We start from the raw sequence: 12,136 nt of genomic DNA on the forward strand, positions 1-12,136 counted from the left end.
CCAGGATATCCTGCGCCGGCTCTGCGCACTGTGTCTCCAATGCGCCTTCACAGCCCAGTACGTCCGGTGCCAGGGCCCCGCAGTTGCCGGGCTAGGATGAGCATCCAGCCAAGACGGCTCCACGCACAGGATCTCCTGTGCGTTTCCCCAGCCCGATGCGTCCTGTGCCAGCTCTACGCACCCGGCCTCCAGTGATGATCCATGGCACGGAGCCACCAGTGATGATCCATGGCAGGGAGCCTCCAGTGATGATCCATAGCACAAAGCCTGCAGTGATGATCCATGGCACAGTCCAGAGTCCAGAGTCTCCAGCGACGGTCTACAGTCCAGAGTCTCCAGCGACGGTCCCCAGTCCGGAGCCTCCAACGACGGTCCCCAGTCCGGAGCCTCCAGCAACGGTCCCCAGTCCGGAGCCTCCAGCAACGGTCCCCAGTCTGGAGCCTCCAGCGAGGGCTCCCAGTCAGGAGCCTCCGGCGAGGGTTCCCAGGCCAGAGCCTCCTGCAACAATCGGTGGTTCGGTTTCTCCAGCAGTGATCTACGGTCCGTAGTCCCCGGCGACGATCCCCACACCAGAGGCGCCACCGAAGTGGGGGGAGCCTCAAGAGGATGCCTCTTCGTCCCACACCGGAGCCTCCACCGAGATGAGATGCCCACCCGGGGGTACTGTCACGCCCTGACCTTAGAGAGCCTTATTTATCCTCTACTTGGTTAGTTCAGGGTGTGACTTGAGTGGGCAAAACTATGTGTTCTATTTCTTTCTTGGCCGGGTATGGTTCCCAATCAGAGGCAGCTGTCTATCATTGTCTCTGATTGGGGATCATACTTAGGCAGCCTATTTTCCACCTGAGTTTGTGGGATCTTGACTTTTTTAGTTGCTGTACAGCCTGCAGAACATCTAAATAAAGAAAGATGGACGTTTACCACGCTGCACCTTCGTCTCATTCCAACAACGGGTGTAACAGCTGTCATCAAAACAAAGGGTGTCTACTTTGAAAAATCTCAAATCTAAAATATGTTTTGATTTGTTTAACACTTTTTTGGTTACTACATGATTCCATTTTTGTTATTTCATGGTGTTGATGTCTTCGCTATTATTCTACAATGTAGAAAATAGTCTAAATAAATAAAATCCTTTGAATGAGTAGGTGTGTCCAAACGTTTGACTGTTAGTGTTTTTATTTAGTTTTTATATTTTACATGTATATTTTCTGTAATTTATGTAATTCAGGGCTCATCTGTAAAAGAGACCTTGGTCTCAGTATGATTCCCTGATTAAATCAAGGTTAAAACATGAATAAAACAAAAATAAATGTGTTTTGATACACAGATAACTGACAGCATGGTACGCATGGTGTCTTCTCCTCCCTCCCTTTTCCACCTCTCTTTCCCCCTTACATAAGAGGGATCAATTACTGAAGGCCAGGCCCCTCTGGACCCAAATATTTCTCTGTCTTTCTCCCCCCCCATCCCTTCCTTCCTCTGCACTTACACTCTCTCGCTCCACCCTCCCCTCTCTCACCCACTGTTCACCACACACCATGCCCTCTCCAGGAGCCTCCAGTACCTTCCGCTCCATCCCTTGCAGCCTCTAACCTCCTGCTGCAGTAACAGCTGCAGTAACGCTACCCCCTGACTATACCCCCTGCCTTGCCCAGCGTCTCAATAGTCTAGTGGCCTCCTCGTCTCTGCTCCTCTGCTTTATCTGCACGGATATGAATATACAGGTTTGGGAGCGCTACAGTATATGTCGAAGAGAGTGTAGGTGTGAGTCCAAAGCCGTCATTCTTAACAGTCCTTAAATAGGATGGTTAATCTGGCTGTGTGGTTGATTGATTATTTTTATCCAACCGTCATTTAACTAGGCAAATTCTTATTTACAATGACGGCCTAGGAACAATAGGTTAACTGCAATGTTCAGGGGGCAGAACGACAGATTTTTACCTTGTCAGCTCAGGGATCTGCTCTAGCAACCGTTCGGTTACTGGCCCAACGCTCTAACCACTAGGCTACCTGCCGCCCCAAAATGTATAGGCTCCCTCTGGGTTAGTGTTGTTACACAAAAAGCTTCCCTCCATCAACCCAGTTCATTGTTGAATAAGGGTTGGGATTAAAAATGCTTTGTGGACCCTTTTGTGACCCCACTCAAGACAGGACGGGGAGCTGCCATTTGTGACATGTAGCAGGGATGTTAGTGCGTGTTGCTCAGGCCTATATAGTTCAGTATGAATAGAGTAAGCAATGATTAGTGAACTAACAAAGGAGGAACCTTTCATGTGGGAATTTGATGTAGCATGTGATTTGGTGGGTGCACAGAAACCCATTTTGGACCAGAATTAACCTGTTAGTTGTTTGTTATACTTGTTTGTAGAGGTTATAAAAGAGTTGAGGGAGAAAAAGAGAGACAAAAAGAACAATCGACCATTGAGAGGCCTTACCTGCAGTATGAGTATGAAGTAGTCAACTGCCTTCCCTCTCTGGTAGACATAGTGTTGAGGACAGCGTTTGTCACTGTCATTAAACTTGATCTCCTGGATCACGTCTGGGTGTCTTAAAATCCTCAACAGAACCTTGTCTGAGATCTGGGACGGGCTGAACAACGTCACCTCTGGATTAGGCAGGAAGATAAATATATTGTACATACAATATGTAAGGTACGTATATGCATATGAGATCTGGTATGGGCTGATTAACCTCTGGATGGGAGAGAGACATACAGTATATTAGACGTATATCATAGACACAGACATTTATGAGGCTGTGGTTTATCACAGCTATATATTGAATTGAAATGATCCAATGATAAAGTAGTCCAACAATATGCTGCTTGTCTTTAGTGGTGATGGCATGATGTCAGCAACATCACAGAGACATAAAGACAGAGAGAGAGAGCGACTGAAAGAGAGGAGACAGGAGAATGAAAGCATCAGAGAGTGGTGAGATAGACTGATATAGACACTGAAACAATTCCAGTAGTGACAAAAGGGAAAGACAACGAGACTTGTAGAGGCAGACACAGACAGGCATGCTGTAACACTGCTCTGTCTGTTATTTTAGAGAAAGAGGTAACTGCAACGGCATTCTCGCTCTAGCTGACAGCATGCTACAACAGACCACATGACTAGTGGTGCTAGCAACACTTTGTGTTACATAGATTACTACAAGTGAATCATTTATGTAATTACATTCAAACAGGTTTGAGAATGTTTCATTTTTACAATGAGTGTTTAATACCTGCAGGAATTGAAACCATGACCTTGAGTTGTAACCGTATCTTACCAATTGACAATCACATATTGTGCTATATGGTGATTCTATAGTGCATGTGAGTGTTCTGCTTTGTATGGTGTGGTTGGGAGGTTGATTGCCCCAACATGTCATTATTTTGGTTGGTGGGCAGGGACACATGTTCTAACCTGTAGTCAGGAAGCGGTGAACGGCCAATAGCAGTTGAGGGGAGATCTTGACTTTGGATTCGCTCTCGCTCTGTTTGAAGGCAGAGAAGTTCCTCTTGTTCTTATTGGGTGCCACCTTTTTCCTGTTTCTGCTGTTGTCAGCTGGGTGGGAGAGAGACAACATAAAGGACAGGTCAGAATCAGAGATACATCCTTATGTCTTATATAAAACCAATAACAGCCTTTTCCAATATCCTTTTCACACTATCCATCCTGAACCATACTGTGGTGACAATTCACATTGTCCATTCCAGCATGGTGGATGCATAAACAGGTGAGCAAAGTACAGCTCAGCTTTGTTTGGCTCAGTAGTGTGAAAAGGGTATAGCTTGTATCTATTATTTCCGTGCAAGTAATTAATGTGTTACAGGCTCATATGACATAAGAGAAGATGTGATAAATGTGTTATGAGCGTGTTACATTTTATAGACTCACTGTAGAGGTCAGACTCATCCAAGATCTCTGATTTGATGATCTCCTCGATGACGTCTTCCAGGGTGACCAATCCCAGCACCTCGTAGAATGGATCCCCCTCCCCCTCATCATTCACCTTCTGAACAATGGCCAGGTGGGACTTACCTGGAGAGGGGGGTTAGGAGTTGATCAATATATTACAGTGCAAAGTTAATGTCATGTCACTGCCTCCAGGACAGACTTCTAGTCACCAATATCCTTATTAAAATATAATTGTTAGCCTACGTTAATACTAAGTTAATGCTAAAGGGCCAGTATGACTGCATTAAAACAACTACCTGCCCAGTCCCAATTTTACCATACACTCCTCTGCTTGCTCCTGCGTTGATCGCTGATAAGATGTTGATGTGTAGCCGTATGTCATTAAGACTGTCTGTAGCCATGGTCACTGTTACAGTACAGCAAACACATCCTAACACAGTGGTATTCAAAGTCGGGGACCCGACAGCTAGTGGGGTCGCAGGGGAACTGCACTAGGGTCACCAAAATGTTTTAAGAACAAAGAATGTACAGTACAGATTATTGTATGGGTCAACATACAGACATTTTTGAGAAAGATCATTTGAAAGATACAATTTCATTGAGTAAATGTATTCATTGGTTTCTTTTCATTTTGATACATACATTTCCATTAAAATGGGCAAAAATGGCTTGGGAATGGTTCGGGAATAGTCTGAGTCTGAGTTAGGAGGGGAAAACTGAAACTGAGCTGTTATTGGCAGAGAGGTTTGTAACTCTCTTTGATATTGGTCTATTAGCAAATTTACCACATGGTGATTTCACCATGGAAAACAGAAAAACTCCCGCCCATGCAAACCTGTAATTAGAAGGTCCTGTGTATATTGTATTTTCAACCAGCAACTAAACTACATGACCAAAAGTATGTGGACACTTGCTCATCGAACATCTCATTCCAAAATCAATGGCATTAATATGGAGTTGGTCCCCCTTTTGTTGCTATAATAGCCTTCTGGGAAGGCTTTCCATGAGATGTTGGAACATTGCTGCAGAGACTTCCTTCCATTCAGCCACAAGAGCATTAGTGAGGTCGGGCACTGATGTTGGGCGATTAGGCCTGGCTCGCAGTCGGAGTTTCAATTCATCCCAAAGGTGTTCGATGGGGTTGAGGTCAAGGCTCTATGCAGGCCAGTCAAGTTCTTCCACACTGATCTCGAAAAAACAATTTCTGTATGAACCTCGCTTTGCGCACAGGGACATTGTCATGCTATAACAGGAAAGACCTTCCCCAAACTATTGCCACAAAGTTGGAAGGACAGAGTCATCTAGAATGTCATTGTATGCTGTAGCGTTAAGATTTCCCTTCACCGGAACTAAGGGGCCTGAACCATGAAAAACAGCCCCAGACCATTATTCCTCCTCCATCAAACGTTACAGTTGGCACTATGCAATGGGGCAGGGAGCATTCGCCTGGCTTCAGCCAAACCCAGATTTGTCCGTCGGACTGCCAGATGGTGAAGCGTGGTTCATCACACCAGGGAACGCGTTTCCACTGCTCCAGAGTCCAATGGTGACGAGCTTTACACCACTCCAGCCAACACTTGGCATTGTGCATGGTGATCTTAGGCTTGTTTGCGCGTGCTCGGCTATGGAAACCCATTTAATGAAGCGATTTTGATTTCGAATGATTTCGTTTTGTTTAACAATTTTTTGGATACTACATGATTCCATGTGTTATTCCATAGCTTTGATGTCTTCACTACTATTCTACAATGTAGAAAATAGTAAAAATACAGAAAAAACCTGGAATGAGTATGTCACACCCTGATCTGTTTCACCTGTCTTTGCTTGTATCCACCCCCCTCCAGGTGTCACCCATCTTCTCCATTATCCCCTGTGTATTTATATCTATGTTCTCTGTTTATCTGTTGCCAGTTCGTCTTGTCTTACCAGCATTCTGACTCTGACCTGATCACGAACCTCTGCCTGCCCTGACCCCGAGACTGCCTGTCGTCCTGTACCTGCCTGACTCTGACCTGATCATGAACCTCTGCCTGCCCTCGACCTGCCCTTTGCCTGCCCCGTGTTTCGAATAAATCATCTGAGAACTGTACTCTCATCCTCCCGTGTCTGCATCTGGGTTATATCTTGAGTCATGATAGAGTAGGTGTGTCCAAACTTTTAGACTGGTACAGCCTTATTCTGAAATGGATTAAATAAAAAGAATCCTCAGCAATCTACACACAATACCCCATAATGATAAACAGGTTTCTAGAAATTTTTACAAATGTAAAAAAAAGAAAAATATACCTTATTTACACAAGTATTCAAACCCTTTGCTATGAGACTCGAAATTGAGCTCAGGTACATCCTGTTTCCATTGATCATCCTTGAAATGATTCTACAACTTGATTAGAGTCCACCTGTGATAAATTCAATTGATTGGACATGATTTGGAAAGGCACACACCTGTCTATACGGTCCCACAGTTGACAGTGCATGTCGGAGCAAAAGCAAGCCATGGGGTCGAAGGAATTGTCCGTAGAGCTCCGAGACATGATTGTGTCGCGGCACAGATCTAGGGAACGGTAACAAAACGTTTTTGCATTTTGCAGCATTGAAGGTCCCCATGAACACATTGTCCTCCATCATTCTTAAATGGAAGAAATTTGGATCAACCAAGAGTCTTCCTAGAGCTGACCGCCCGGCCAAACTGAGCAATCGAGGGAGAAGGGCTTTGGTCAAGGAGGTGACCAAGAACACCATAGTCACTCTGATAGAGCTCTAGAGTTCCTCTGTGGAAATGGGAGAACCTTCCAGAAGGACAACCATCTCTGCAGCACTCCACCAATCAGACCTTTATGGTAGAGTGGCCAGACGGAAGCCACTGCTCAGTAAAAGACACATGACAGCCCACTAGGAGTTTGCCAAAAGGCACCTAAAGACTCAGACCATGAGAAACAAGATTCCAAGATTGAACTCTTTGGCCTGAATGCCAAGCGTCATGTCTGGTTTGAACCTAGCACCATCCCTACAGCTAATCATGGGGGTGGCAGCATCATGCTGTTGGGATGTTTTCAGCAGCAGGGACTGAGAGACTAGTCAGGATCAAGGCAAAGGGAACGGAGCAAAGTACAGAGAGATCCTTGATGAAAACCTGCTCCAGAGCACTCAGAACCTCAGACTGGGGCAAAAGTAGGGTCATTGCCAACAGGACAATGACCCTAAGCACACAGCCAAGACAACGCAGGAGTGGCTTCGAGAAAGTCTCTGAATGTCCTTGAGTGGCCCAGCCAGAGCCTGGACTTGAACCCGATCGACCATCTCTGGAGAGACCTGAAAATAGCTGTATAGCAACGTTCCCCTCTAACCTGACAGAGCTTGAGAGGATCTGCAGAGAAGAATGGGAGAAACCCTCCAAATACAGGTGTGCCAAGCTTGTGGCGACATACCCAACAAGAATTGAGGATGAAATCGCTGCCAAAGGTGCTTCATTATGTAAAAGTCATGTAGTGCTGTAAACACTGCCAAATTTGCATACATTTCTAAAAACCTGTTTTCGTTTTGTCATTAGCAGGTATTGTGTGTAGAATGCTGAGGATTTTTAAAAAATCCACTTTAGAATAAAGCTGTGACAAATTGTGGAAACAGTCAAGGGGTCTGAATATTTTCCAAAGACACTGTATATATTGAAACACACTCACACATATATACTCTGGACTCTGACGTTGCTCGCCCTAATATTTCTATATTTCTTCATTCCATTCTCGTACTTTTAGATTTGTGTGTATTGCTGTGTACTGTTAGATATTACTGCGCTGTGGGAGCTAGGAACATAAGCCTTTCGCTACACCCGCAATAACTTCTACGAAATATGTGTATGCGACCAATAAAAATGTATTTGATTTGAAAACAGTAGAGGAGAGGCCCTGTGTTAATTCTCATAAAGTGGCTGTTGATATGTGCAGTTACAAGACTCTTTTTTTCTTAATTTCTCCATTGAATTCTAAGTAGGCTATACTGTATACAACTTTTCTACTTGTCTAGCCACTTTAACCTGTTAGTGTCTTTTTTATGACTCTTTCTGCAATGCAAATATATACAGTGTACTATTAGTATGATCAAGAATCAGGACAGAATGACAGGCTTCTCTCCTGTTAATTTGTAGCAGCCTATTCAATTCCCAGAAATAAAAATGTATACAATATGTACAGGGCATTCAGTTAGTTTTCACACCCCTTGACTTTTTACACATTTGTTAAGTTACAAAGTGGGATTAAAATTAATTTAATTGTAATTTTGTGTAACCGATCCACACAGAATTATACATTTAAATGGAAAATAGAACACTAATATATCTTTACTTCAGCCACCTGAGTCAATACATATTAGAATCACCTTTGGCATCAATTACAGCTGTGAGTGATTTTGGGGTTAATCTCTAAGAGCTGTGCATACCTGGATTGTACAATATTTGCCCATTATTCTTTAATAAATTATTGTTTTCAAGAGGTTTTAAGTCAAAACTATAACTAGGCCATTCAGGAACATTCATTGTCATCTTGGTAAGCCTTGGCCTTGTGTTTCAGTTTATTGTCCTGCTGAAAGGTAAATTAATCTCCCAGTGTCTGTTGGAAAGCAGACTGAACCAGGTTTTCCTCTAGTATTTTACCTTTGCTTAGCTCTATTTAGTTTATTTTTATCTTAAAAAAAACTCCCTAGTCCTTGCAGATGACAAGCATATCCAAAACATGATGCAGCCACCACCATGCTTGAAAATATGAAGAGTGGTACTCAGTGATGTCTTGTTGGATTTGCCCCAAACATAACACTTTGTATTCAGGACAAAACGTTAATTTCTTTGCCACATTTTTTGCAATATTACTTTATGTTTTGGAAAATGTGTATTCTGTACAGGCTTCTTTCTTATCACTCTGTTAATTAGGTCAGTATTGTGGCGTTACTGCAATGTTGTTAATCCATCCTCAGTTTTCTCCTATCACAGCCATTAAACTCTGTAATGGTTTTAGATCACCATTTGCCTCATGGTAAAATCCCTGAGTAGTTTCCTTCCTCTCCGGCAACTGAGTTAGGAAGGAAACCTGCATCTTTGTAGTGTATGGGTTATTGATATACCATCCAAAGCGTAATTGATCACTTTACCATGCTCAGAGGGATATTCCGTGTCTGCTGTTTTTATTTTCACCTATCAACCAAAAGGTGCCCTTCTTTATGAGGCATTGAAAAATATTCCTGATCTTTGTGGTTGAATCTGTGCTTCAAATCAACTTCAGTTTAATCCATTTTAAATTCAGGATGTAACAACAAAAAGTGGAAAAAGTCAAGGGGTGTGAATATTTTCTGAATAGCTTTTTAGTGGATTTCCATGAATAAAAAAAACCTGCACAGCCAATTATTGCAGGATATCCAATGATATGCAGTAACATAAACCACCAGTATTTCGGGTCTCAAACCATAGTAAAAAGGAACGACAGTCCTGCAGGCATGGTCAGTGAGTCAGTGCTGTGTGTGTGTGTGTGTGTGTGTGTGTGTGTGTGTGTGTGTGTGTGTGTGTGTGTGTGTGTGTGTGTGTGTGTGTGTGTGTGTGTGTGTGTGTGTGTGTGTGTGTGTGTGTGTGTGTGTGTGTGTGTGTGTGTATGTGTGGTTGGTTGGTTGTGGTTGTAACAGACAACCTTACACAATTCACCCCTTCTCACCCAATATGAGCAAACAGTGTGGTTGAGGAAGTGGTCTGGGTTCAGGGTCAAGACATTAGTCATATTCCTTTGCAGAATGTTCGGTCTGTTGCAAAACATTTCGCAATGGTTACCGTTTACCTTTTATGATAGACACCAAACTGAAGCAAAAGGGGAGGGACCTACCTGAATTTGTCCAATAGAAACTCTTGTTTTCGTTGAAAAACTTTTTCCGCTTGGAGTAAATGGATGCCTAATGCCTATGTTGACTTTGTCACCCTGTGTGGTATTTCAAGACAAAGACTTTGCAGTTGTACCCAAAACAATAGATGTTCTGAGGCTGAGAGAGAGAATGAGGGATATTAAGATGGCCTCTAAATCCTAATTTGTCACTTTCATGATGACACTTTGTTGCCCTGTTTATGCTTTTAGCAAAATCGGATCTTGAGGTAAAATTGATTAAACTGACAGTTCAATAGGCCTGGATAGATTTTGTGTGAAAGCTGCAATGAATTTGTACTTCAGGAAGGCTACGTTCACATCACATTTCTCAGGTTGTGTTTCTCCACCTCTGACCTAATTAAATCATATGACCACAGAGCCTCAATGTATTGGTTAAGTGTTGGTAAATTCTTAGGCTTGACCTGTTCTGTGTGTGTGTATGTATGTGTGTGTGCACGTGACATTCAAAGACTCATTCAGTGATTCAGCAGCAGAACACTTGGGGGTCAGTCTTGTTAAATTAGAACACATCACACTGGCCTCACACATGCTTCACACCGACCAATGAAAACCTCAGCAGCAGCCAGTAGTTACAGTGAGGATTGAGGAGAGGAAGCAACACCTAGGCCTAAGTCCTCTTTCCAGCTGTTTGATAGAGGCAAAGAGTGAGAGCGATAGAGAGAGAAACAGAAAGGGAAACACCCTGGCCTTGCGTTGTCTAACACACAAAGGAGGAGTAGACAGAGAATCACTCATGTCTGACTGTCTCGTGACAGGTCTTGTCAGCACGAGGATTAGGCAACATCTTGACAGTAGTCATAAAGGTGTGTGTGTGTGTTTATGTGTGTGTACGTATGTGTGGTGTGTGTGCATCACTTGTTCACCTGAAGTTGTATGAAGTTGCTTAGATACTGATCTAAGGTCATACTCCTGTTCCTGGATATATGCACCAAAGGTCAATTTACAGTTAACCACCCCAGAGCGGTGTGTCCCGAGCTCAGCCCTATGTGTCTGAGGGACTGCCTTGTACAGGTGGAAAATGTTGCTGGGTACAAGGTTCAGAGGGCGATGATTGACTATGAAGACATCTGAAATAATGTGCCAACTGTTTAAGATAAGAGACGAGGAAGAGAGAGGGAAGGGAAGAGAATGAGAGAGAGAGAGAGAGAGAGAGAGAGAGAGAGAGAGAGAGAGAGAGAGAGAGAGAGAGAGAGAGAGAGAGAGGAGAAAGGGGGAAGGAGAGAGAGAGTGAGGGGTAAGATAAAAGAGAGAATGTAAGGAAGAGAAAGAGTGAAAAGGAAGGAAATAAAGAGAGAGGCTCTGAGAAAGCAGATGAGTCACACCCACGCAACAACTTCCTTAAACCATAGGCTTAACAGTCAACAGATCTTCACAACAACCTCCACAGCATTCCAACGATGTGACATCACCAGGCAGTAAATTAGTTAATAGACCAATAACAAAGAGCATAAATGATAAACACGCTGTTTTCCATGCCATTACAACAGAGCAGGACAGGAAGTTAGCCTATAACCTGGATATTGACCACTGACCAGACTTTTTTAGTGATTCATGTAGGCTTACACTCTTCAGAAAAAATGGTTCTGGATAGCACCTTTTTTTCTTACAAATAGTTTTCAGTTTTCCTCTCCCCACTCACACCAATCCTAGACAATCCTAGCAAAATGATTGCTTAAGAAAAGCTATTTGCTAAGAAGTTATTTTAGTTTATTTTTGACTATTTTAATTGGAAAGAATCACAGTAAGGTACTTACTTGTTACACTGAAATTATTTGATATTGAGATTTTAAAAAACAGCTGCATTGGACCTTTAAACAGAAGTATTTTAATGGCATTTTGTATTATGCTAATTTGAGGTTTCCACAGGCATGGACATCGACTCAAGGACCAGACATAATGTCTAAAGGGTAAGGCTAAATTTCTAATTTCATAGACAATGAACAACATTGGGATGGGTTATCATGAAGCAATGTCACGCATGCACGCATATACACGCTTCCTAACAACTGCCCAAGCACAGTGTAGGGTGGCCATATATCTGCCAGCACAGATAGACAAGGCTCAGGATCACAATGACAATCTATAGACAGTTGACAACTGGTGTGGAGACACAGCAGCTGTGGGAAGAGACTAGGGATATATTTAATGATGTAATAAATCTACAGGTAGCCTCGTGGTTAAGAATGTTGGGCCAGTAACTGAAAGGTCACTGGCTCTAATCCCTGAACTGACTAGGTGAAAGATCTGTTGATGTGCCTTTGAGCAAGGCACTTAACCTTAATTATTCTTGAAAATTGCTGGATAAGAGGGTCT

General features: G+C 43.1%; 1 protein-coding gene across 1 annotated transcript in view; it reads right to left on the bottom strand.

Annotated features, from left to right (window-relative positions):
* The window catches only part of LOC118393556 (metal transporter CNNM4-like), a 37,257-nt gene that overhangs the window by 18,679 nt on the left and 6,442 nt on the right, over positions 1-12,136 (bottom strand). Inside the window, exons 2-4 of the mRNA XM_035786316.2 lie at positions 3,888-4,031; positions 3,414-3,554; positions 2,436-2,605 (exon numbers count right to left, since the gene is read on the bottom strand). Of these exons, the coding sequence (XP_035642209.2) occupies positions 2,436-2,605; positions 3,414-3,554; positions 3,888-4,031 (455 nt within the window). The remainder of the gene's footprint in view (positions 1-2,435; positions 2,606-3,413; positions 3,555-3,887; positions 4,032-12,136) is intronic.

The sequence above is a fragment of the Oncorhynchus keta genome, chromosome 14 (assembly GCF_023373465.1).
Source record: "Oncorhynchus keta strain PuntledgeMale-10-30-2019 chromosome 14, Oket_V2, whole genome shotgun sequence".
Classification (NCBI taxonomy): Eukaryota; Metazoa; Chordata; class Actinopteri; order Salmoniformes; family Salmonidae; genus Oncorhynchus; species Oncorhynchus keta.